General features: G+C 40.5%; 2 protein-coding genes across 3 annotated transcripts in view; one reads left to right on the top strand and one right to left on the bottom strand.

Moving 5' to 3' along the window:
* Positions 1 to 22,355, bottom strand: part of lrch2 (leucine-rich repeats and calponin homology (CH) domain containing 2) — a 33,277-nt gene extending 10,922 nt beyond the window's left edge. Inside the window, exons 1-17 of one of the 2 annotated variants that reach the window (XM_080866272.1) lie at positions 22,013 to 22,355; positions 13,199 to 13,343; positions 12,816 to 12,942; positions 11,883 to 11,988; positions 10,633 to 10,769; positions 10,297 to 10,427; positions 10,046 to 10,133; positions 8,834 to 8,930; positions 8,611 to 8,708; positions 8,411 to 8,478; positions 7,327 to 7,431; positions 6,560 to 6,628; positions 6,225 to 6,287; positions 5,030 to 5,078; positions 4,725 to 4,865; positions 464 to 514; positions 313 to 376 (exon numbers count right to left, since the gene is read on the bottom strand). In XM_080866272.1, coding sequence (XP_080722398.1) covers positions 313 to 376; positions 464 to 514; positions 4,725 to 4,865; positions 5,030 to 5,078; positions 6,225 to 6,287; positions 6,560 to 6,628; positions 7,327 to 7,431; positions 8,411 to 8,478; positions 8,611 to 8,708; positions 8,834 to 8,930; positions 10,046 to 10,133; positions 10,297 to 10,427; positions 10,633 to 10,769; positions 11,883 to 11,988; positions 12,816 to 12,942; positions 13,199 to 13,343; positions 22,013 to 22,247 — 1,774 coding nt within the window. In that variant the 5' untranslated portion in view covers positions 22,248 to 22,355. The remainder of the gene's footprint in view (positions 1 to 312; positions 377 to 463; positions 515 to 4,724; positions 4,866 to 5,029; positions 5,079 to 6,224; positions 6,288 to 6,559; positions 6,629 to 7,326; positions 7,432 to 8,410; positions 8,479 to 8,610; positions 8,709 to 8,833; positions 8,931 to 10,045; positions 10,134 to 10,296; positions 10,428 to 10,632; positions 10,770 to 11,882; positions 11,989 to 12,815; positions 12,943 to 13,198; positions 13,344 to 22,012) is intronic. The other variant, XM_080866273.1, reaches the window with a different exon arrangement.
* Positions 22,356 to 25,116: 2,761 nt separating this feature from the next.
* The window catches only part of LOC308386574 (U2 snRNP-associated SURP motif-containing protein), a 9,360-nt gene continuing 8,427 nt past the window's right edge, over positions 25,117 to 26,049 (top strand). Inside the window, exons 1-2 of the mRNA XM_080866208.1 lie at positions 25,117 to 25,279; positions 25,894 to 25,945. The gene's annotated coding sequence lies outside the window, so the exon portion shown is untranslated. The remainder of the gene's footprint in view (positions 25,280 to 25,893; positions 25,946 to 26,049) is intronic.

Genomic DNA, 26,049 nt, shown 5'->3' with positions numbered 1-26,049 from the left:
AAGGGTTTTTTTTAGTAAGTAAACACTATTGTTTTGTTTTTTGCTCAATGAAATTGGAACATATGAGAGAGATCTTTTTTCATATCCACACAACATGTAAAATGTAACGTACTTATATCACTTCAGCAGTTTGTTTTTTATTATCTTTTCAAATCGACGGGAAGGATGGGTTCTAACCGTCTGACTGACTTTATTTTTGTTACTATTTTTATGCCCAAGAAACCCCCGAGACAATCATTCCAGTGAAAAGGAAAAGCACTGAGCCAAACGATTCAGACAGTGTCATTTAAAGAACAAGGACATATGTGTTACCTGATCTTGGCTTAAGTCCAAACACTGTCAGGGTAGTGCTGAAATCAGTGTTGCGCAAACCCTCCTGAGGATAAAACATTCACATCCAATTCAGAATGGGACGCAGCATTAACACTTACACGATCTTTTAAGATAACATTTTCATACCCACCTCAGAGTCAGCGTTGCCACTCGAGTTTTTGCGAGCACTTTGGCATTTGTACTGTCAACAAAAGAGATAATTAGATCTTTGTTTCATGCTAATTGTTCATCTCCTGTTCTATTTATGGAAGCAAACCTGGTGCTACATGTTTGTTATTCATTTATCTAAACAGTGACACGCTTATTAAAAGAGTGATCGGCACATGTTTATACATTAAGTGGCTAGTGTGCCTCTAAATCGCACAAAAATAATGGAGCGAGTATCTTGCCCGTAGATACTGTGCTATGCAGACTGAAGGCTGGAAAAGCCAGGGATCAAACCGCCAACATGGCCATTAGTAGATGACCTGCACTACTATGCCGTTATTTTTGTCCCTCTATTCTAAATGCACGCAAAAAAAAAAAAAAAATTGCAAGTGCAAATGTTGCATTTTGGGGAGAAAATTATTTTAAGTGAAGAAAAGTTTAATTTGAGCCAACAAAATCCATTGCTGCATACAAGAAATGTATTTCAGTGTTTGCTATTATCCATATGCACACACAATAACAGCCCCTCTCGCTCAGTTGTTGGGATTTGTTCTTGCTCAGATCTCTACTCTGTCTGCTGACAGACACCTGCGGACCTGTTCTCAACATTTCTGCACCCTGTAGTGATGGGTCGTTCGCGAACGAAATGGCTCTTAGAGCCGGCTCTTTGACGTGAACGATGAGAGCCGGCTCCTTATCGCGAGCCGTGACGGCTCGTGTTTTTTTTTTTTTTTTTTCTCTCAACCTCTCTCTCACACTTTTTTCCCGCTTCACTCTGCACGCGAGCCTTGTGCTTTACGCTGGGCAGAGGGGGGAGGGGCGGTAGTTACACTCAGTAGCACAGGAACAGAGCCAGAAGGAGAGAGAGAGAAAGAGAGCCAGGGACAACAACTTCACATTAGAAAGGTATAGTAATCATCCACAACTATTTTCGGTTGCAGATGATAAAGGATTCAGAAAGTGCGGATTCATGCGGGCCCATATGACAGAGAATGTGCATGTTCTTTTTGTTTTCATATTATAATTTATATTTAATTGTGTTTTTCAGTGTTTTGTGTTGTTTTCACTTTAAATTTGTAAAAGGAAACAGCTGAAAATTTAAATAGTTAAAAGTTGAAATGTGAATAGTTGATTTTTGTATTATATGATTTATTTATTACATTTTATGTGGCGTGAATAAATAAAAGTATATTTACAGTGGTCCCTAGAGACAAAGCACATACAAACTTCAAATCACGTACGAACTCTGAAGCATGTACAAACTCCAAAACACGTACAAACTCCAAAACACGTACAAACTCCAAAACACGTAAAAACACGTACAAACTCCAAAACACGTAAAAACTCCAAAACATGTAAAAACACGTACAAACTCCGAAGCACGTAAAAACTCAGAAGCACATAAAAACTCAAAACACGTACAAAACACAACAGAAGTGCTCCAGGATGCTGGGCGCAGTGTTGAGCTTTTGTTATCTTGTGGCTACACAATCCAGCAAGTACCAACGACCGGATTTGGTGTGTGATAGTAACAGGTAGATGAACTTTTTTTTAAATTATTTGAATATATTTGAGTGCCTGTGTATAAATACACAAACAATACACACATGCTTTCAATTGTGTAATTTAAGTGATCTAGTAGCTCTGCTTTGGAAGTTCAGTTCATGCTAGAAATGTGTTTTGGAGTTTGTACGTGTTTTGTCTCTAGGGGCCACCGCATATATATTTATATATAAACATATATAAATAAAACCACTTTTTTACGTTAGTAATTCCTTTTGTGCATAATTTTATATTATTGTGAATAATAAATTCATTAAAGCAACAAAACAACCTGAAGAGCCGGTTCGGAGCCGAAAGAGCCGGCTCTTTTTAGTGAGCCGAGCCGAAAGAGCCGGATCTCTAAAAAGAGCCGGAAATCCCATCACTAGCACCCTGCGCGCTCACCTCTTTCTGTACACCCTTATAAGTGTGCCACAAAACCAACCAATCACAGACTTTGATGCAAAAATACTGATTGGGTGTTAGGGTCTCCAATCAGCTCGCTAGCTACTGCATTCCGGAAACACGGTCCAGAATGTAGCTAAACCCATTTTCGGTTACTATGTTTAATTATTTTATTTTAAAATATATTATTTTTCAAGACCATTATGGTTTTAATCTAGTTTAAACCAAACCACTCCACTGGGTTTAGCTACATTCTGGACAGTGTTTCCGGAATGCAGTAGCTAGCGAGCTATTGGTGACCAAAACAGCCATGAGAATTTTTTGCATCCAAGTCTGTGATTGGTTGGTTTTGTGGCACACTTCTAAGCAGGGGTGCACATAAGTGGTCCGCAGGTGCGCATTCGCTGTCAAAATAAAAGACACGCACCAGATAAGAAGTTGCAACGCGGATTTGCGTACATATAAAAGGCAGTGTTTTTGTCCGCTAGAGTGGGATTTTCACGGCATATTCTGCACCACATCTCTGTGCGTTCATCATTTGTTTGAAGCCAGCTCACCTCCTGCAACCACTTTTCCGAGAATACGAGCTTCTTTTGTGGTTTGGACTCCTGACATTTCTTTGGAGGTGGAGGAACACCAAAGTAATTGCTTAAAGGAGCTTGCTTCTTCGACATCTTTAAGAGTTCTAAACAAATGCCTGTCCTCCTCCAGAAAATCTTATGTACGCAAACAATGCAACTTCTTATCTGGTGCGCCTCTTTTATTTTGACAGCGAATGCGCACCTGCAGACCACCTATGTGCACCCCTGCTTATAAGGGTGTACAGAAAGAGGTGAGCGCGCAGGGTGCAGAAATGTTGAGAGCAGGTCCGCAGATGTCTGTTAGCAGACAGAGTAGAGATCTGAGCAAGAACAAATCCCAACAACTGAGCGAGAGGGGCTGTTATTGTGTGTGCATATGGATAATAGCAAACACTGAAATACATTTCTTGCAGGCAGCAATGGATTTTGTTGGCTCAAATTAAACTTTTCTTCTCTTAAAATAATTTTCACTCAAAATAGAAGCCTTTGACTTCCGTGTTCACAATCAGTGCGACTCTAATCATTCTGATAAAGTCATGCATTATTGTACATTTGGAGATGGCTATCACAGAAAATCAGATAGAGCATGCAATTCTGTCTGATAGCACAATGTATCCTGCAAGTTAGGGCTGTGCCATATGACCGATATAAGAATTCTATCGTCCGATAACGATATAAATGACAAAAATGTAACATTTTCTGTAAATTCTGTGAATCTCGGGCAGCTCGACTTGCGGGAAGTGTTTCCAACTGCGCGTCATGTAGCTGGAGTCGAGTGTTTTAACCGATGCATGAAACTATACATTTTTAGACAGCCGCCTTTTTCATTGTTTGTATTTATTACACAACGTGCTGCGGGGAAAAGCCTGTTCTAACGGTTGAGTCCAAGGTTTATTTTTTAGCACCTGGCGGCTCTTTTTAAATTCTCATCTGTAAATAATCTGCTCTTTCACGTGATTCAGTTTATTTTGAAAAGTCTCAACAGGATCTTGAGCTTTATTGTGAAAGGTTTATGTGGAACATAAACAAGCGGACACGCGATGCTGTTACCGTCGCTGTTGCTAACGACAATGCATAAAAACAAATGCTTGTCTGTCTGTAGTGTGGTTATATTAAATATAAGAGAAAGAGAGAACTTTAAGAAATTAATATAGCCACTACAGTGACCATCAAAACGATGAAAATTTTTTGCCGTAAACAGTTTATTTTGCGACACCACGAAACAAACGATAGCGTAAAAAGAAACATAGACGTTTTTAAATCGTCATCCGATATATATCGTTATATTGAACAGCCCTACTGCAAGTAGATGCAATCTAGAAAGTCCCTGGCCCATCTGCTCGCTCAGCATCTGGGAGCGACAGACATTGTTTTTTCTTTCCAGCAGTCTCCAGAAATCCAAGCCAAGATTATGTTTTGGTCTGTTGGTAGTTGTTTATGAATACGTGTGTGAATGCATGCATTTTTTGTTTTGGTCATGTAGACACTACATTTTGTTCTTCACGGGGACTGTTTATCACCTGCATTCATCCAAAGCCTAAAGAAACGTGACGGATTTTGTACAAGTGCAAGCACAGAGTACAAGCAGACTACATGCAAGAGAACTTTTGGTGGCAGAAATTTCGTCTCTTGTCTGTAAATTCTACACATCCAAATCCAGAATGTGTTTCAAAGACATTACTAAATATGCAGTGAGAATCTGGGAATTTGCACAACCTTCAGATAATCTTTTCGTAGATACTTGTTCCGCCTGCGGTCTTCATTCTGATTGAGGACAGGTGGGATCTCAGGCCACTTTGGCTCTGAATCAGACTGATCTGTCTTCAGACAGCCATCAAAGGAGCAGGAGGAAGAGGGCTGTAAACACAAGCAGTTAAAATTAATCTAAAGAAAATCTCTATAAAACTCTGCGCATCTTACAGAGAAGAATGGGAGGCACAATCAAGAAAAAAAACACAAGCCTGGAAAACCGGGCGTGAATGAAACACGGTATGTTTGCTTTAAAGAAAGTAAGTTGGTACCTGTCCACTCAGCACTGACGCTCCACTGCTTCCTTCATCTAAAGAGGCACTGATATAACAACACAATAACATCACAAGCTTTTGTTTGACATTCAAATACCATGAAGTTATGTTACATGCAACTAACAAAAGAGATTAGGGTCAACAAATATTTGGAGACAGGGAGACAAACTGTGCATGACTCACACCGCCAGTCACGTTTTGGAAAAGTTGATGCGTTCTAGAACAAATCTGGCTGCTCTGTGTTACTCACAAACAAATCTGTGTGCAAGACTCCTGTATATCTCACAGCTAAGTGTTACTGGAGAACACCACCGAGCTGCCCTGTGATTAACTTGAACAACACTTTGGAAGCTAGTAAATCACGTCTGCAGCAGTTTACTGGCCCCGGACATGTTGAGTTCAGCTTGAAAAATGTGAGAAGCAGCTGCCCATAAAGTGGCACGGTCTGACTTTGAGTACAGTTTGGGTGAAGACCCGTGAGGTGATCTTTGTGTGCAAGTTTCACTAAATCCTAAGCAACACTGTTGATTAGTGATTAGTGATTAGTGCTCCCCATTAGTGAGGAGTAGTGATTCTGGTGGACGCTGCCCAGACTGAGGACTCTATCGCTTAAGCTGCCAGATAAGACAAGAAGTCATAAAGATTTAAATGCAACAACACACAATTTTAAAATAAGCTAAATAATTAAAATTTTAAAAAAATCAGTAGCGCAGGAGTAAAGCAGGTAACCCTGGGAGCAATCCAAAAATGGAATAAATAATGAATTTTTAAAAATACATTAAAAAAAAAATTAAAAGTAAGGTCACAATAAGTCTTTGAATGATAATGCCAGAAAAAGGAGGTGGGTTTAGATTGAAAGATTTTAGCGCTTTCAGATTCTCTCAGGGACACCAGCAGAAAATTCCATCAGCAGTCCATAAAAGCTAAAGGTTTCCTCCCCAAATGGCAGATTGGCACACAAGGAACGAGAGGGCACACTGCTTCGCACGCTTGTAAGCATGTGAAACGTACTGGAGTGACACCATGAAGTACTTTAAAAACAAGCAGAGAGGATTTAAGAATCAACACAAACTGACAGGTGCAGGGGTGGGTATTAATGTGCTTTCTTAGCAAACGTGAGTTATTTTATCTACAAAAGTTACATCTCTCTAGTTTTCTTTGGAAGCTGAAGACGCACTAGCACAGAACTCACCTGCGAGCGGTCTGAGGTGTGAGTCTCGGTTTGCTGCCGGAGCTTCCAGAGTGACTGAGGAATCTGCAGACGGACACATACGGCAAACAGACGAACACAAGAACTGTTCAAACAGGCTGAGATTACATTGCACATGCAGTGCATGAAATATTTTTTGACCATGTCACAAAAAAACCCCAAAACCTCAGTACACTGAGTCACCAAACACTGAGTCACAGGAAGTGAGTGCAAAGAATCAAAAATAGCTGCTACTTTATTCTCGTAAGACGCCTGTATGTATGAAATTAATTTGAAAAAGCAAACTGTAAACCATGACAAAAAAAAAATCGCTCTACCTGTGTGCCCGGCCGGTCACTCTCCTCCTGTGAATTAGACTTTCGGCTCTGCAAATTAAGGACCGTCGTCTAAGAAGCCACGCAAACAAGCAGTAGGCAAGTCGGGGGAACAGGAGAAGATCAGGAAATGGCAAAAGTGGAGAAGAAAAAGTCAGGTAAAGCTGATATGGGTCTGACTTGCAAAGACAAAAGCGGTAAAGTGCAGTAGGTAGAGATGTGGCGTAAACGATTGGGCAGGAATGCTGACGCAGTGGATTTGTTCAATGAGTAAACCAAACTGTCCAGTTCACTGGAAATGTAGACTTCGATGCCTGTCTGTTTGCTCTGTCAAACCACTTACAGGACTATTACTTAAAATTTCTATACAGCGGGGCATGTATTAGTCACGGCACATTTTTTATGACTACTTTGCAAAACGCTGGCATCAAACTGATGAAGCTTAGGCAGTAATGCTGCTTTGTTTTAAAAGTCACGCTCAACGACTTTGGAAAGTTTTTAAAACAACTGTGTTTCTTTTAAAAGCTCATGATGTAAGCCTACTTTGTAACGCTTTCCTATACAGAAAATTGTTAGAAAGGAATAGATTAATGAGGACTTTAAGCGGATTTAGTAATGCTGTTGGTATTATAGGCTTGCAGGGAGAAATCGCTGTTAGGCTAACTGCAGAAAGATGTTACATGAACAACACGGATTTAAGCAGCTAAGCAAACGCTGATGTACCACACAGCTACTGTTATGTTACGAGAGTAGACGTGAGGGCCACACACCTGTTCTGCTGCTCCTGCTGCAGAAGCTGGACAGCAATCTTCCTCAGGTCAAGCACTTCCTTCAGCTCATCGTCCTCTTCCTCAGCTAGCTGCTCCTTATCAGAACTGGGAAAGGTGAGGAACAAAATTACTATCAAGTGATTAATTAGAGATATATCTAGGTGTGGGCACACATCCATTTATTATTTTCTTCATATCCAATTCAGCTTATCCCAGCTGCCACAGGGCAAAGTTTGCCCACCCCCTCCCAAGCCTGGTCATCAGTGTGTCGCAGGGCCAGCACATTTACAGACACGTGTGGAATCCCCAGTTAACCTATTATGTTTGTCTTTGGTTTCAGGCTGAGACATGCAGATGATTAAAGGGGGAAACCTGCTGGCACCACTCATCATCGAAGTCGCTGATTGATGTGAATGTCAATGCAATTTGGTAGAAAGCCATCAAACTGTGTCATCACCTAACGCGTCATTTCCAAAGAGATCTCCTTGGTAGTACATGCACAAAAAAAATAAATAATACAAAATGTCTTTTTGTGTGTGCTAAAAGCTCTGCCAAACCAAACACCAGTCTGGCCGCCACTTGCGATAAGAAACAAAGTGAAAGTTTTTTTTCTGTTCTCTCACGCCCCCTCGCTCTTTCTGCGCATGGTTTCCTCTGGTTCCTGTAAATTGCTGGAGTGGCACACCTGGTGTGTATTAACCACTCCTTGGCTCCAGTATAAATACCTAGGTCTTCCCACTCACTTCTCATTGGAGCGGGTGAGCAGTGTGGCAGTCACGCTAAGGCTAACCACTCCTGGTGTTTTCATGTCTTTTATTGGATATTTCTGATTCAGGTTTTTCTTTCAACCCGCTAGCCTTGGGGCACACTGAGCCCAACATCTTGGCTGTCCACTCTCCATATGCCTCATCTCCGGGCTTGCTTCCCGAAAACAAGTTTTGCTCTGTTGGTCTGTCTGGATCTGATTTGGGTAGCAATTAGCACAACCTGTGCCAGCTCACCTTCCAGCGAGCGGTTACGTTACCCTAAAAAGTCCAGGGGATGGTGGAAAGTAACAGCATTGCACACACAAAAAAAAACTCACCCTGACTCCTCTTTCCAGCTGTCTTTATCTTTGCTTTGGTGAGACATGTTAAGAACTTTCTCCAGTTCCTGGAACGCACACAGGGACATCACGTCACGTCACGGGACCAAGCACACAGAGATAGATATTCTCTCCCAACGTGTCTTCAAAAGATTTCCCACATTCTTCTCGGTTTTCTAGACTGATTGATGAATTCATACCTTTATACAAGACACATGACTGCTTTGCTGCCCATTGCACTCTGACAGAGCAGGATCCTCGTCCGGGTTGGGCTCTATAAAGTCATAGAGATCCTGATCTGATAGAGGGAGGAAGCATCCGCGTTCATCACATGAACTGTCACATTTTTAGGCACTTTATTCAACAACCCCGTGTCTCTGTTATTGCTTTCAAAGGGAATATGTGATACTTATTTTCGGTAACCTTTGCAAGAGTCCATTTTGGAGAGGAGTGACAGGGCGTCGGCACGGGCTGTCTCTGAAACTTGAGAGTGCAGGCTGACAGTGTCATCGTCTGAAGGCTGAAGGAGAGGAAAACAGAGGAATGGGAAGTCAAGTTTCAAATGCAATCAATTCACCTGAATTATTACTGTTGCTATTTTGGGTATTTAAATGGAAAAGGATTAAAAGGAAAAAAAACCACACCTGCAACACGTGACTGTAGCATTTGCCAAGTCACGTTTACAGCCTTACTAAGCAACTTTAATGAGCAGATATATTATGTATATATTCAGTTCCTCCATTAATGATCTTTTGAGTTGCATTTGTAGTTCTTTGCATGTATCCAGACATCCTTCTGAAAGTATCATTGTCTCTTATACTGGTTTGGGTCTCGTCGGTTATTCTCCTGTCACAACAATGAGCTCACACAGTGTTTTGCAATGCTATAGCTTACAGGCATAAGGGAGGCTACTCAAGTTTTGGAGGGAAGTCCTTTAAATATGTTATTCAGAGCTGCACATTTCCACCTTCTACTGTCACATCAGTATTTTTCCATTTGGATTTCTGCCACCTTCACAAAGCTTCACGTGTTGCTGCTGACAACCAACCTCCCTGCACATTTGCTTTCCATTATCCAACAGTGCCCTGCAGGTCACATCTTGCCACTTGGTCTAGTCAGATATTTATGTTGTTTTACCAAGTGTGCTAACATTTACTTCTGTCTGTATTTTTTTTTAAACAACAGCCCCTTTATCGTGGCAAATGATAAAGGGGCCAAGCTGCTTCTTTTCTGTGCACCTGCATGAGTGCTACTACCAAAGCCTAACGCTCTTTCCACTCCTTAGATTTAGTGTGATTAACAAGTCGACCACCTATAAAAACAGCTCATATTATATCAAGAAAATGATACGGGTTACCCTTTCATAGTTATATATCTCAATATGTGCTCTTTCTTAAGTAGTAAAATGTATTTATTTTCTCACACAAGAGAAAATAAAATTGTATTCTACTTTCTGGGGCGTGGCTCACCTAGGAGTGACAACTCCCTAATATATAAGTCTGTTTAAGCTTTCAAATCCACCCATCACTGATGAGATCTGGTTTCAGAAAAATATAGCTCAGCTCGAGGCTCCAAAACAGGAAGGCACAAGTCAGTGAGTGATGTCACATGTGTGACACTTGTTTGGACTCTCACCTCTGTTGTAGACAGCCTCTTGTCACCATTGTCACTACCAATTCCAGAGTCAGGACCGTGGTTCTTACTTGGGTAAAAATCTTCCATGCTGAAATTGTGCAAAATGACATAAATTAGACAGCATTAAATGATTAGATAGCAGAAATGCAATGCATGGTGTTTTTAACAGAATAGAAGTGATAAATAGATGCATTATGATATAATGATATACTTGATGATGGTTGCAAGTAAGTTAGTAAATCTGTCAGCACCTATCTGTTAGTGGTTGCGGTAGGCAACGCTTGCCAAGAGAGGGGAGGTCCAGGGTGTCTGGTTTCTTATCCATCCTACAAGCCTGCATGTTCAGGTACTTAAATATGTGCACTTTGCCTTTAAGACAAATCTGAAATAGATAAACACAAAATGTGTTCTTGAAGTCACTCCAACCACTACAGAGGGAACTACAAGGAAATCCACGCGGGTGGATGGGTTAGATGTACAAAAACAACCACTATTTTTTTTTGAAAAAAATCCATAAACCTCCAATTGTTCTGTACATCTGTTCCCACATATGGGCAAAAGCACCACCATAAAGCAAATCCTCATACCTGTGCCGGTGGAGACTGCATAGGGTTGTTGTCTAGGATGATGTGCTGCAGTTGCCTCAGCTTCCTGTAGGCTGGAGGAATCTCTGTGATCTTATTGCAGGAGAAGTCAAGTCGGATGAGAGGCAGGTCAGCCAACTCTGAAAATACAAATAACAAGAAACTGATGTGCACTGCTTCGACTGCACAATCATCAGAAATTTGTATGTGCTGTTAGGGTAGATCTTATAAAAATAGTTTAACAACATCATTAAAACAGAGTCAAGTTCTTGTTTTTGGGCTCTTATCTTAACCCTGAAGCAACCACAATAATTCAGCAAATAAAAAAAAGATCATATCTGGTCATATCTGTATCTATAAATATGTTAATACACATTTTTTTTCAATTGCTCTGTTTTTCATAATGTACTCTTTCCATCCATCTATGGCAGAGGTTCTAATGTTAAGCTTTTCAAAGGTACTTTAATGTAAAAAGGGGTTAACTTGACTTGTGATTAAAATGCATTTCATCCTTCAAAATTAATGGCAATATTTTGCTATGGTTCTTACTTTAAGGACATGTAGAAATATGGGTAAAAGTATCTCTAACTGCTTTTAAGGGGATTTTTTTAGTTCATTGTGTTGAACACGTGATTTTTTATACAGAATTTTATAAATATTATTAATCTGTTAGACCGGTTTATGTATATATTTTCACGGACCGGCCTTTAAGGTGTCGTGGATATATACAACAAAATAAAACCAGTACCGGTACAGATTTATTCATAACACACGGGAAAAGACCCACGGAAACCAAGTCAACAATAAAAATGATTAAAAAATAACGATAAAAAAATAATAAAAACCCTCAAAACCATAAATTTCACACCCGATCTTTAACTCTCCTGGCCTGGTACTAAAAAAGCCACGGACCAGTACCGGTCCACGGCCCAGGGGTTGGGGACCGCTGTGTTAGACAACAGCACAGACTGCATGGATTCATGTGCCACACGTAGGAATTGCTCGAGTTGGGCTTGTCAATTCAGGTATCCTTAGTTATTCAGACATATATTACTATAATTTATTAAGTTGCCTTCTGCTATGTGTGCTACTGTGCCAACAGTAACAAGACAGGCAACACAAAACATAAAAAGCACAGTTGTATCTCTTGGCTCTGAAAGTCTGGCATAGATGCCAAAATGTCTCAGTGATGCGCAATCAATGCGTCTCAAGTGAAAGAAACACACAGAGAGCTTCATGAGTGATGGATTTACCATCAGGCAGCATGTGAAGACTATTCTTCCTGATGTTGAGTTCTCTCAAGGCTTGAAGCTTTCCAACTTGAGCAGGCAGCGCCTGGATCTCGTTTGAGCTCACGTCCTGAAATCCAACCCAGCAGGGGGAGGCAAAGAGTGAGAAACGGAATTATTAGCGTTCACTCTCTCACCTCTCACACACACATACATATCGTTAGCTTCATAGCATAATTGCCTAAGTCATTTGACTAAGTCAATGACTTAGGCACTTATGCTATGAAGCTAACGATATAGAAAAATGGGAAATGGGTGCAGCAACTTACTGAGACATGCAAAGAACATAGAAATATAGCATAAAAGGCAAAGGCAGAGTTTGTACAAATCTATTGAGCTTGGAAGTCCATATTTAGTATGACCACCTTTATTCTTCACCACAGCCTGAACTCTCTTAAGGCAGCTTTTTTCTCATTTCTTTAAGCAGTCCTAAGGCATAGTTCTCCAGGCTTCTTGAAGGACAATAAAAGCTCTTCTTTAGGTTGGATCTTTTGTTCTCTTCTCTTTCATGATCATCTCGCACTGCTGCAGGTAGTCTTTCAGGCCTGTCACATTTTCTTTTGTCATCACTTTGTCCAGTTTTTAAGAACATACTGCACACCATGCTGAGATATGTCAAGTTCTTGGCTAATAGCTTATTGGGAATCACCTTGTTGGTGTAAAAATACAATTTTATGTCTATCGAACTGTGTTATCTGGCATTTTCTTATAGATTCAACTAAATGAATTGGAACAAACGGTTGTGTTTTTGTGACAGGCTGCTAGTTAAAAAGTGCCTAAAGACACAATTTAAAATTGATTCTTTGCTAAGTTTTCTGTTATGTGTAGACAGAACACTGGTGTATGTGCCTCAAGCTCTGTACTGTATACAAAGGCTGATGTATACAGGCTGCTCACCAGTTCCATTAAGTCTTTGGCCTTGCCAATCTCTTCAGGGATGGACACAAGCTTGTTGTTGCTCACAAGCAAAACCTTCAGGGGAAGGTTGAAAAGGTATTTCGGCAACACTGTCAGAAGATTTCGGCTGCAGAGAAAGACAAAACAATGACCTGCATTTAAAATAGCATACAGAAGCGTGTAACACTGAGACGATGGTGACTGGGAATTGAGTTGTAGCAAAAGAGGAAACATCTCTTTCGCATGAGCATTTTCACCCTGTAAGTAAGGTGAAAGGGGAACAGGCACTTTTTTGGCATATAACTGAATACCAACATTCACTCCTTTTGTATTCAATTAGAGTCTGAAACAATAATAAAAGTATAGTGTTAGCAATGGCTCACCTGATGTCCAGATAAGTCAGCATCTGCAGATTGATAATAGCTTCTGGGATGCACTTAATGCAGTTGTGGTAGAGGTTGAGTGACTCCAGGGGGGCAAACAGACACACTTCTGGGGGGATTTCTGTGAGACGATTCTTAGACAGATCTGCAAGGAGAAGAAACAGAATACTTGTGTGCATAAGCACACTGGTGACAAACTCATTATAACCCTTTAACATCAGTTATGTGTGCTTTTTGCACAAGAAGCCATTTCCAAAGCCTCGAAACACTGATCAATACATATCTGTGACAGAGCAGTAGGAAACGTAGCTCTTCATCGAACGTTGGTCTAATATTACACCAGAGTCTTGGGCTTTATAGGTTTGAGTGCTGCCGGCGGGGTCATACGTCAGTATTTCCAGCATCGATCTCACTGGGAGTGGCACGTTAATGGCTTTAGATTTGTATGAATGAGTGGAGAGTGTTGGAACTCATCCTACATCTGTCGTTTGTTTTTTTTTGAAAGACAAGTTAACAACAAAATAAAATAACCATAATTTTTTTTCTGGGTTACTTTTTGAAGAGAAGAATCAGGTTTGCTGAGGCACAGAATAATTTATTTAGGATCCTTTATAGGATTTATCTCTTTTTATTAAAAGAACGGTCAAAAGTGAATGAGTTCTATGATTGCATTTAACTGAAATAAGTCTTTTTATACAAATTCAACATATTTGCAATCATTTTATGATATATAATAGAACAATACCAGAGTAAACAACCATACTATCAACTGTTAAGGCTATAATAGCATGGCAGCATATCACAATGGCTAAATTGTTTTTCACGTTTAAGAGCTTAGTTCACCTTCACTCATATTAAAACCCACGCCAACAGTTAAATGTTAAGAGTTTTGCATGCATTTCTTAGTTAAGATATCAACAAAGTTACAAGGAATTCGTCTTAGGAGTCACTATTGTCCCTTGCCAAGTTCAATGCCAACCCATCTCAATCCTGTCACGACGTGTCACCTACAGTAAAACACCCGGTGCCAACTTCAAGGTGTGGCTAGAAAGGAAAATGAGTATGAGTCACCTTCTGGTAACCACAAATGGCAATAACAACTGTTGACAGTACAGCTAATGTGACAGCTCTCCTTGTCGAGCTGTCTGTTGTGTCGCCTGATAACACTGAAGTTAGCTTCTAAATTGGCAGAAGATGAATGTTTAGCACACAGATTTGATAAGTAGGACACTTTCGTGTTTGCCAAACATATCTGTACAAACAAATGAGGTCAATTTTACCATTTTTATGTCGACCGAATCAGACGAGGCCTTTCGTTCAAGATATTTTGTGTAAACGACAAAGCGACAGCAGAAGTAGCGGTTAAACACGCTCTGTTTAACCGCTGAAGGCAGTTTGCTAAAAAAAAAATCATAGCCATGCATTAATGAGCTACATGCATGTGCTTTTGTTCTGCAACAGGAACATGAATGTAATCTCTGCTTCCACCCCCCATTTTTATCTGCCTGCTGTAATAAAATATTTAGAATTCATCCCAACAACGTCAAATAAAGGAAGCATACAGATACAGATGCTTAAGCTCATTATGCAGATATCTGTCCTCAGCCAGCATTCAGAATTTCCACATGTATTCCAAATACTTACTTTGGAAAGTCATATTAAATAATGTTTATCCTATATACTGCTGATGGTCTTTGAGGCTCAGTCTTCAACCTATGTTGCAAGAGGAAAACAGGAAGGTTCATCCACTGAAACATGACGATTAAATTTCACTGCTACCTGCCAACAAAATGTAAATATGCCCTGTGATCAATTGAAGCATAGCTTAACTCTTTATTTTCTTTTAAAGGTCTTTAGATCGTGCCCACATTTCCGCTTAAATAATCACTGACCCCGTGCACTTTAACCAGAAACACAAGGATACTTGTAAGGTTACCTTGCACTGCACTGAATTCCCCGTCAAACACTTATTGATTCAGTGTCTATAAATTATGTGTGTACGTGTCTGCGTGTGTGCTGTTGGTATTCTACTCGTGTTTCACTAACCTAAATCTGTTAACACAGTTACATTATGAGGATGTCTGCTACAAAGTAACATAAATCACTACCTACTAAGATTAATGCCTTTTTAAAGGTTGGGGAAATAGTAGTTTAGATCAGAGGAAATTGACAGTAAGTCAAGTTAATGTCCTTTAAATTCTTTGAGAATGTGGACACATTGGCACATCACTTTTCTAAAAGCACCTTACACCGCAACCTGAGTCTTACAACTCTGTTTTTCTACTGTACACATGCTCACATACGGATAATACACCAGGGTTCGGTGTAAGGGTTCAGTATCGTGGCAAGGACATTTCAACATGAGGAGAGTAGCAGGGGGTTAGTGAACAACCCGCTCTCCCTCCTGAGCCGTGCGTGTCTGTGTCCGTGTGCGTGTGTGTGCACGCGTGAACAATCTTGTCTTGTGAATTATCTCTGGGTGACAAGATAATTAGAGTGAGGAGCTGCTGCTGCAGAGCTCCAGATAAACAGAAGGCTTTCAATTATTCTGTCCCACATAACCAAAGTGCGCTATCCTTTGCTTGGGAAAACCAAACACTGCTGCGCCTCCATCCCCTCATTATGTGAAATTACATATAGGCACCACTATTTATTAAACAACTGAGCTACAGTATAAAGGTTTTAATGAAACTAAATTCACTTACCTGCTATTAAATGTTACTGTTTAGTATGAAGGATATCGTATCTAGTATTTAAATATGGGAAGTAAGGCCTTTATTCATTCATCCCCAGTGCAATGTAACACCTTCTCTACTTTTACTGAAGGTTGTTATCAGCTATGAAAAGAAACTGACCCGAATTGTATTGAAATGGCCTGATTTACCTGCATTTTAACATTACATACTATATGTTGAACCTTTCGCCCCATTCGGTCAGATTACAAGATAGTTTGAGGAGAACAAAACCGCCTGAAGAATCAGACAAACTGAAGAATCAATAATAAACTAGATATTTGTTCCATATCCTTTATATCAGATGTCAGTGTCCTCCGTGATCTTAGTCATTATCACTACTTGTCGGACATTTGATTGCAGCAGTTATTGTCTGGAGGGATAATTCTTGTTTTTGTTGTTTGTTAATTAATACCAGGGAAAAGAGAAAGTTGCATTTATTACATACATGCCACTAATACATGAAAGCAGATTAGCTTTCTGGTGCTACTAGTCTGATTCCTAATATGGCTTCTCACAATAGCATTTAAACAAAAGTGCCACTAGTTGCAGCAAAACTAGTGACTAGTCAAACTAAAACTAGTCAGTTAAAATGACCAAACGTCCAGACAGTGGTTATAGAAAACTAAGGTCAGATAATATGGATTTAAAGCTCAAGCAGGTTTCCACAGATAGGCTCTGACTGTGTAGTTGTCTATGGGCTCTGACAGCAGTCAGTAAGCAGAAGTGAGAAGCAGACTATGACACAGTCAGCAGCACAAAGGGAAAAGAAGCCAAAGGGTTAAGGGAAGCAGAAATTACCACATGGGGAAAGACTAATGCTGAGGTCACAAGGTATGCACGCTTTCCATTAAGACTAAACTCTGCCTCTCCCTCAGGCTTGGACCTTGATGCTGTAACCCAGCTGCATATAGTCAATTCCCCCATCTCCCTCCACACCCTAATCTGGTCCCACAACTGGGTATTCTGTGTTAGTAGCTGAATCATCTGGGTGATGGGGGAGCTGGGGGGTAGGTGGAGACAGGCTTTATATGCCTGTCTATCTTTTCCCACTTTTCCCTCCTCCAACCTAGGCCACGCACCATCTGCAGCGCACAGTGGGTCTTTAATCCACCTGCTTGCAGCCTCAAGCTCCCACAGAACAAGGCCCGCCAGGCAGAGAAGCACTCCACCAAGGCTCCACGGCACCATCAATCTATTCATTTGTGTTCGTAGTGCAGATGCTGCTTGGATATGTCCTTCCATGACACAGCAAAATGAATACTAATTGCTTTCTTCTGGAGCAAACAGTGAGTCTCTGATCAGCAAGAGACTGATTTTGAAGAGAGGATAAAAATAGCTTTAAGTTGCTATTTAGAAATTCAGCTTGTTATCACTAAGTTATTTGTCTCTAAGCTGAAGGAAAATGAGCCCATCATACTCTATTTACTGTATTCTGTCAATAATGCCGCAGGATTCAGTTTAATGAAAACATGGAAGGTGCATGTCAAGGTGTCAAGGAGATGATTAATTGGGGTTAATTAATTTTCACCCTGCAGCAGATGTGCCACAGCCACTATGGCTGTCAGGATTTGGGTGTGGTCCGGTGCTGCGGGTTGGACCGTGCAGAGTGCTCTTTGTGAGATTTGGCCTTAGAGATCGGGTAGTCTCTTGATCAGCTGCGTTTGTTCAGCTACTGTGCAGGGGTTGTCCGTGAGAGCTTGTAATCACCGTCAGGCACTAACGCGGTCCAATTGATCCATGAACCGCATCCTTTGATCTCTGCCCAATCCAGATGCTTCAGGATTGGGCAGAGACATGCTTCAGCAGCACCCGGTGTTGACAGACACACAGACACATTAATATGCGAAAACATTAATATAGATATAGATGCTATAGATGTGCAGAAACGGCTTCTTTCCCTGGACCATTTGGTCTGTAAACAAACACTATCCCCCTACACCGCATCCCTGTCCACCCACCTACCAATCTGAGCCATGGTCTTAGTAACCCTCATCACTCAGGCCACTCACAAGGACTCTACTCAGACCAAGTCCTTTGCAACCTGATCTGTAATGTGTGCCTTTCCCTTGTTTTGTATATATTTCTCCTGTTTGTTAGTTATTCCTGCTGCCTTACTATTTTTATTTACAGTAAAGGGCTATTCTATTCTATGATCATAGGCTTTTCAGACGTATTTGATTTTTGTTCAAACTATTTATTATACATTTAGCGCCTAAGATATTAACCCCAACATTAATTTTTCACTGAGTCTATTACACCAGAAATTAATTGAATGAAATTAAATCACATGTCAAGCATTTGATTCATGTTCCTATTTTTAAATGAAGAAGCAGACACTCTGGTTGTGTCACACTACACAAATTTGGACACTACAAATGTCTGATTGGAAAATTCAGACATGCCACATTGTTCCTGTTAAATTCTAACACATCCTACTTTGAGACGACACTAAAATAGTCACACTCTGTTATATGACACACACATTTCTAATTTACTGTGGTTATACCTTCATTTGTTGAGCTTTTTGTCACGCACGTACGCCACGCAGATAAAGCCTAGCTGCGAACTAAAAGAAAAATTCTGTGAACATGTCCTTGGTGCCTTTTTAAAATGTGAATGTTACTTCTGTTGAACGTGTTTGTAACTCCAGTGCTTTTTAAGCTGTTGCTTCACAGAAAAGAATCAATTAGAGACCACCGTTTCATTTTCTGATCATTTTACATTCAAGTCTAAATGTTTAACAGTGGCATCATTAATATACAGGCCTGCGTCTATAACCCAGTCTAGGCGTGGGTGAGTAAAGGCCTTTATCTCTGATATTTTTCAAAGACTACCTTCAACTAAAGGAAACTAACAATTTTCTCAAAAAGGGATTTAAAGGAAAATTTTATGTTGTGTCTCATATATAAGACATAATTATGGGACGACTCTGTTGCCCGAAGCGCTTGCTGTTCTGCACAGGCTTTCAGGAGAGACAGAGGATGTTTGATTTAACAGAGCACAGAGAATGAGCAGCACTTTTAAAGCCTTTGGGGGGCGTCAGCCTGCTTGAACTTTAATGAGCTGTGGCGCTTTCAGTATTTACACTGGTTGATTATTAAGGCAGAGAATGTTTGCTTGATACTTGTGTCCTTGTGGAGGCCGTCCTTGAAGAGTTTAACTTATAAGGAATGCAGCAGCACCTTGTGAGATTTACTGTGCACACAAAGTCCCACAAAATCGAATAAAGAATGCCCAAGTTGCATTTTGGCCCCCTGTTTCAAGGACTTCCAGTATCTTAGTGGGCTTTTTGGTTTGTTCTTGGCTGTCAAATTATCTCTTTTTGTGACATAAACTGCATTACACGCCTTTTTTCACTTACCTCTTCATTTTGGCCATTAAATATTAGATCAAACTATTAGTGGATGACGGAGTAATTAGCCAGACAGTGACGTGTTTATAGTGTGATGACAGATTAGGTGCGATCTTCAATTGTGGCACAGCCATTAAAAATGGAAGATAAAACCACACACTAAATCTAATGCATGTATTGTTGATTAAACCATAAATGAGTCATCATGGTCTCCAAGAAATCCCAATTTGAAATGTCTTTATTAGCATTTTTCCTGAGAAGTCACAGAAACAGCTGGTGTAAACTTGGCTGAATATCTGACAATAACGCACACCTGTGAAGGTACGGTGAAGGCACCTCGCGGCGGTGGGGTAATGGCAGGTAGAGGCATGCTGGGGTTATGAACCAGATAGATGCACTAACCCGCATGCACTTCTACACAAGTTCGGGGCAGCATTCTCAGCGCTTTCCCTGTGGGAAAACAACCCGACTGGAGACAAACTAGCAGCAGCACACTGCAAACGGACACCCTCGTGTGATGTCCGCTCCCTTTTTGGTTGCTGCTTAGCCGTCAGATGAATCCGTTCGCTTTCTAAGAGCAGCAACGCAATGTTATCGAAATAGCTTATCACGAGACATATCAAGAGCCACTTCTTCTTTTTTTAAACGCCTTTCAGTTTTCAGGTGTAACAAATAATATAGCTTAACAAGCTGGGTCTTAGTTTACAGAGCTGGCACTGTTCAGTGAGGACTGAAAGCTGCAGCAAAGACTTATAAGAAAAGATGCATTAAAGTTAACTTTAAATTGCATCTGATTTTGACTGAGCCAGCAAAAGTGACACCGTTTCTATTTGCAGCAGAGATTGCAATTGATGTAAAGGGTAGCGCCGTGAGGTGTTGATCTCTCTTCGCACATCTGAAAGTGACACTTCCCTTCTGGCACACCTTTAATTTGACAGAGTGAAATGAAGGCGTGAGATACAAGCGCGAGGCGTGCAGCATTTACAGCACCTGAATTGCACTGGCACAGAAATATAAACCTTCCCACCTCTTCGAGTTATCATCGCTGTTATAATGAGCACTCCAGATAATAGAAGCTGTTTCTAAATTTAAAACGCAAATAAATAAATAAATAAAACTCTTGGCAGATGTTTTGACTGAAGTTCAATGGAGCAAAGCTGACTAGTAGAAGAGCAGATCATTACAAAGACGGCCTAACAGTCTGTAAATAGTTCACCCCAAACTTCCTGTTTTGCGGTTTGTCACGAAACATGACTGGCAATCTGTGTAAAACAAAAAGGCCCTGAGCTCCTCTGGGTTATTAATGGTGTGTATTGTTATAAGTCCTGTTTATTCTGGAGAATTAGCACATATGACTATCAAATGAGCAAATTTCCATAGATCTGGGTGGACAAGCCCACTCACAAAACGATTACTAACGACTAAGAACAGCAGAGCAGCATGTAAGAAAATAGTTGGATTATAGCTTAGTACTGGAAGACATGTCTGCTTGTTCAGCAAACCTTTCACCTCCTACCAAGCCCACAACTGATTTTCAGTGGCTGGAGCCCTGTGCATATCGTGCTTTTTGCTTTATTTTTGATTCAGTAATTAAACAAGTCACTTTCAGGTGTGCTCAAAGAAGACTGTCTAGATGTGAAGAGGTTCTGAAATCTTGGAGTAGAAAATTTTAACACCCTGGGGGTACGGGTAAGGGTAAGAGCTGCACATGATGACAGATTAACACCAGATGGTCTATGGACACATCAGAGGAGGAGACTATCATTTCTGAGATTTGGCATCTTCCACATGCTCATGTTAATGCTTGGAAATGATAAATAGCAAGCCAGTATTACCAAAATTACCAAATGTGTGCAAAAAGATGAATATATGTATGTCTACCCTAATTAAACGCACAGCCACTGAAGTCAGGCCATTCCCAATAAAACTTATGTATGTATGACCTCACACTGATAACACAGACTGCTGAAAAACGTGACACTAATACTGACCCACTAACTATGGTTAAGGGTGACCCAGAAAAAGATCGCCCAATAAAGACATGGGTTAAAACAGGAATCAGCCTACACGTGAAACCAAAAGTAAACCCGTGTCTTCCTCCTGTCTGGTACATTACAAGCTACACTATATGGGCATATACAGCCAAGCAACCAAAGGGGCGTGAGGCTGCCAGCAAGTACCCTGCATCTTTTGTCTGATTGTGCCGAATATGAAAAAAGCCGCGCGCGTGTGTGTGCCACATGTTCATCACAAATGATATTCATTGAGCAAGAATCACACTCTTCGTTGCCGCAGTCTTCATTCGTGTAGTGCTCCAGCTGCCCCGTGCCGAATCAGCTGCAGCTTGGTGTGCAAACCACTGGACAGCACCTACTTGGGTGCGCCTGCCGTCTCATTCATGTGTCTCGGGGGGCGGGGGGGGGGACTGAAAGCTACTGGCGTCGACCAACACAACAGCGCACTAAACTACAGATATACGAGCCCCGGTGGACAGTAATTACAAGCAGGATGTAGCAAATGTGCATTTACAGAAGTCCGCGGAGTACACGGTATACTCCTATAAATAATGTCACGTTATCATAATCCTACACGTTATTGCGCCTTTATCCACAAAATCGAGATAAAATCCATGCACAATGCGGACATGCTGCATTCATCCACGAGTACGTGTTTTCTGTTGGTTTACGTTTTGTTTCCTGTAGTCCTCACGCGTGCACACCAACCCACCTGCTTGTGTTGTATCGGTGAGATCGTAGCTCATCCCCGGGTACTCCCTCAGCTTCCTGCCGCTCAGGTTCAGTATCCCCGAGCACACGGCATCCTCCAGAGCCCGGTCCAGGCTTCGGGCCGTGTGGTGCTGCTGCTGGAACGGTGTGATGCCCGGGCTCCAGTGAGGTCCGGTGGGATAGTGATGGCTTTGTAGAGCGGTGACAGCTCCCACGCCTCCCTGACTGGACGCCATTTTTTAAAAGAAAAAGAAAAAAAGAAAAGAAAAAGAAAAAAAAGAAATTACTCTTACAATAATAACAGCGCACAGCGGCAGTTTCTCCGCCCATGCGCATACACGGTACATTCCCAGCACGGACGCTAGGGGATGGGCTTCTGAGGTATTGGTGCTGCTGCTGCTACTACTGCTGCTGCTGGTGATGATGATGATGATGAGGGGATATGGTGGCCATTTTGGGCTTTTAACCCTTTTTTCTCTCCATCTGGTAATAAACACCTTTTAACAGGAGACCCAGAATGACACAGGGGGCACAAGCATAGCACATTAATTGGTGCACTGTAGATAGTTATTTAAAAAATGTTTAGCGTATAAAGGTTTATTATAACATTGAAATAAAACATATATAATCTAACATGTTTCTATAGTACAGCTCTCATCACATTCACTGGATATCACTAATCATTTACTGCTTTACTGCTCCTGGTTGTCTGAACAGTGAGTCAAATAATTATCCTCTTCAGTCATTGTGAAAACTTCTCCACCATCATACCCGGGTCCTAATGGGGCATTCCACTATCCCAGTAATGTCACAGAATGGTGCTAAAGTAAACTGAAGGTTATCCAAAACAACCCTCATGTGCCATCTATCTATCTATCTATCTATCTATCTATCTATCTATCTATCTATCTATCTATCTATCTATCTATCTATCTATCTATCTATCTATCTATCTATCTATCTATCTATCTATGGCAAAATGTGTCTCACCATACGTTGTTGTTGCACTGTTTGCAGTTTGAGCATGGCACATTGTACCATACGTTTTTCTTTTAAACTTTGGATCTTGAAACTGTATATTATCAATATATTTATATATGTATTTATCATAGCAACAAGATATCATAGGTTGAATGTAGTTCTTTTAATCTGCCCTGTTCTAATGAGGCTAGTAGTCTCTCTAAAACCTAATTAGCTATTGCAGACATAATACTTTTAAAATGACCAAAACAAGCAGAAGTGGTGTTAGCTAATGACAACAGGAAAACAGAAAGATGTGTATTTTAATAAAAGTTTCCACTTTTTGTATGTTGACATGCAGCTCATGAAGGCAGCGGATTATGACCTGAAACTTTTTAATCTAAGGTAGAGATAGGAAATAGATGACAGCAGGTGTGTGTGGACATTTACTATACTGCTTCATTTTCCATTTAATATCACATAAGGTTTCAGTTAAACTGTGTATTGTGATGTTCATTAATCAAAACTATTCTCTATACATGTACCACGTGTGTAAAACTAGTGGCCTTACAGCTGCAGCCTTTTTTTCAAATACAATATTTTTGAGGTGTTTCAGTCAAGTTTTTAAAGTACTTTTGAATTTTTTTTTAATTATTATTATTTCTTCAAACCACTGGCTTTGGGGACTCTGTTATACTTGTGCTTTTAGATCTCACAGTAGCCTTTGACACATTAGATCATAACATTTAACATCATGTTGGCAGAGGTCCTGCCTTTACTGGTTCAAGTCATACCTACCTGACAGATATTTTTCTGTCTCACTTGGTAAGTTTTGTTCATCTCCCTCCCATGTGGTGTACCTCAAGGATCCATCCTTGGACCCCTTTCTTTTATTTATTTGATGTGCTCTCATTTAACAAACACAATGTCTCATTTCATTTTTATGTAGATGACTGTCAGATTCACGAACCAGTTTTTACCGACCTTGGGGTAAAAATATGCATAAATCTTAAAATTGACAAAATAAATACAGTTTTCATCTCAGGCAATTCTCTAAACTTGTGTCTTTTATCACTTTTGTGAGTTAGAGAGTTTTACACGTATTTGTGACCACTCACCTTGATTACCGTAATGCACTTTTTGTTGGTATTGATCAGGCCTCATTATTGTGCCTACTAATAGTCCAAAAACCCAGCTTGTCTGCTGACAGGGACACCTAAACATGAACATATTTCCTTGGGTCTTGCCTCTTTACGTTGATTGTCTGTCCATTTAAGAATTAATTAAAAAAATATTTAGCTGCCTAGCTCCTTCCTACCTGGCAGACCTTCAACACATATACACTCCTCAAAGTGGACAACAAGGACCAGTCACTCCTTGTCTGAAAAAACACCAGGGGGACAAGCTTTTGCTGGTGTGGCTCCCAAATTGCCACGACAGCAACGTTGCCCCTCCATATTAGGCTGGACCTAACACTTGAGTTTTAAATCACGTTTAAAAACACACACTTTCTTCAAGGCATTTTAGGAGTAGTATCAGAGTTGGCTTCTAATCAGTTTTAGTCAGTTATTTGATTAGTTTTAATTTTTTTAATGTATTTTTAATTTTAATTTATTGTACATCTTTTCTTTGTAGTTTGTAGTATGTTTTATTTATTTTTCCTTTTTGTTTAATATGTGGTTATTGTTTTTTATGGCTATCCTTTGGTAACTATGTTTTAAAGTCTATAAATAAAGTTGGATTGGACTGGATAATAATGGGTACAAATGATCATGAAAACAAGTAAGCCAAGGTCCACCAATTGCTTTGCAGCTTGATGATCGGGGCACGTTTTGAATTTATTATAATTATTTTATATACCTTAATATTTTCCATCACACGTGTCACATATAATCAGTAATTGATTCGGACTGTCTTTTGTCCACTGGTGTTCAAAAGTGCTTTAAATCAGCCTCTTGCACTTTAATAAATAAAGGGGTCTCTCTCTCTCTCTCTCTCTCTCTCTTTGTTTAAACCCCAAACTGACATTTATGAGATTTATGAAAACCCCACAGCCGGTGACCACCACAAACCTGGACGTGAGGAGGCAAAACTGTAGCAGCAGGTAGATGAAAGAAAGAGAAGTCTCCGTAATGAGTGGAGTATGAGCGCACAGAGATACGGACTCCTTTAATTAAGCTGCGGACCGAGCAGAGAAGAGCAGGCGTCCTCTCACAGGAGCTCCACTCGTTTCGTGCTAGCACGATGTGATAAAAAAAACCACTTGTCAGTCGCAAACAAATGGTGAAGCAATAGCTTAACACACGTTGTAAGTTGCGGTTATATCGGGTTGTGTGCATGCACTGTGGTTTAAACGCTGTCCTGCGCGGTCAGTCGGCGCTTTTGCGGCGTTTCAGAACAACATAAAGAGACAGTTATGTTAGCTAGCTAAGAGTGTCTGAGCTCTGTGTGAGTGTTAGCACTGAGGGAGGTGTTTGCGATTATGAAAGATGCAAATGTGTCCGAGTTACTGAATTGTTGGGGTCATAGGTTGACAGAGGAAATATAAGCTCTAGCATTATTCATGTGAAGGTTAAGGGTGGGCTAGCTCTTTATTCGTTAGCTAACATTAGCAAAGTGGAATGGTAGCCTGTGTGTTGTCCAGGCCTTTTAAACACGTTTATTTGCTCCAGATGGACCTGACCAGCTTCTCTGTTTAAGTAGTGCATGTTTATTGTTCAAAGAGCCTCTTAGTTTAATGCACTTCATCTTCTTGGCTTTAACTATCAAACTTAAGGGTTGTAAACACTCCAGTGTCCACCCCCCTGGTACCATAGGTTAGCACTGTGTGTGGTTATTGATGAGTAGCACTAGTTTTTTCTAAGCCTGTGTGTTGTTTATTTTATTTGGCGATTAATACTCTGTGTTTTTCTCCTTTAATAGTCTGTATCCAATATCTTACCAAAGAAAGGATGCCATAAGTGACACTAAATCGGTAAGATGACTCAACAGAAGACAGAGATTTCTATTGCTTTGCCCTTCAGTGCATGTCTGCTGCTGTGGGCTCTTCCTCCCACTGTATCAGGGAGCTCTCTTTAA

Source organism: Rhamphochromis sp. 'chilingali' (genome assembly GCF_963969265.1).
Source record: "Rhamphochromis sp. 'chilingali' genome assembly, chromosome: 19".
Classification (NCBI taxonomy): Eukaryota; Metazoa; Chordata; class Actinopteri; order Cichliformes; family Cichlidae; genus Rhamphochromis; species Rhamphochromis sp. 'chilingali'.
Note: the sequence above shows the minus strand (reverse complement) of the source record. Positions and strands in the feature narration are given on the sequence as shown.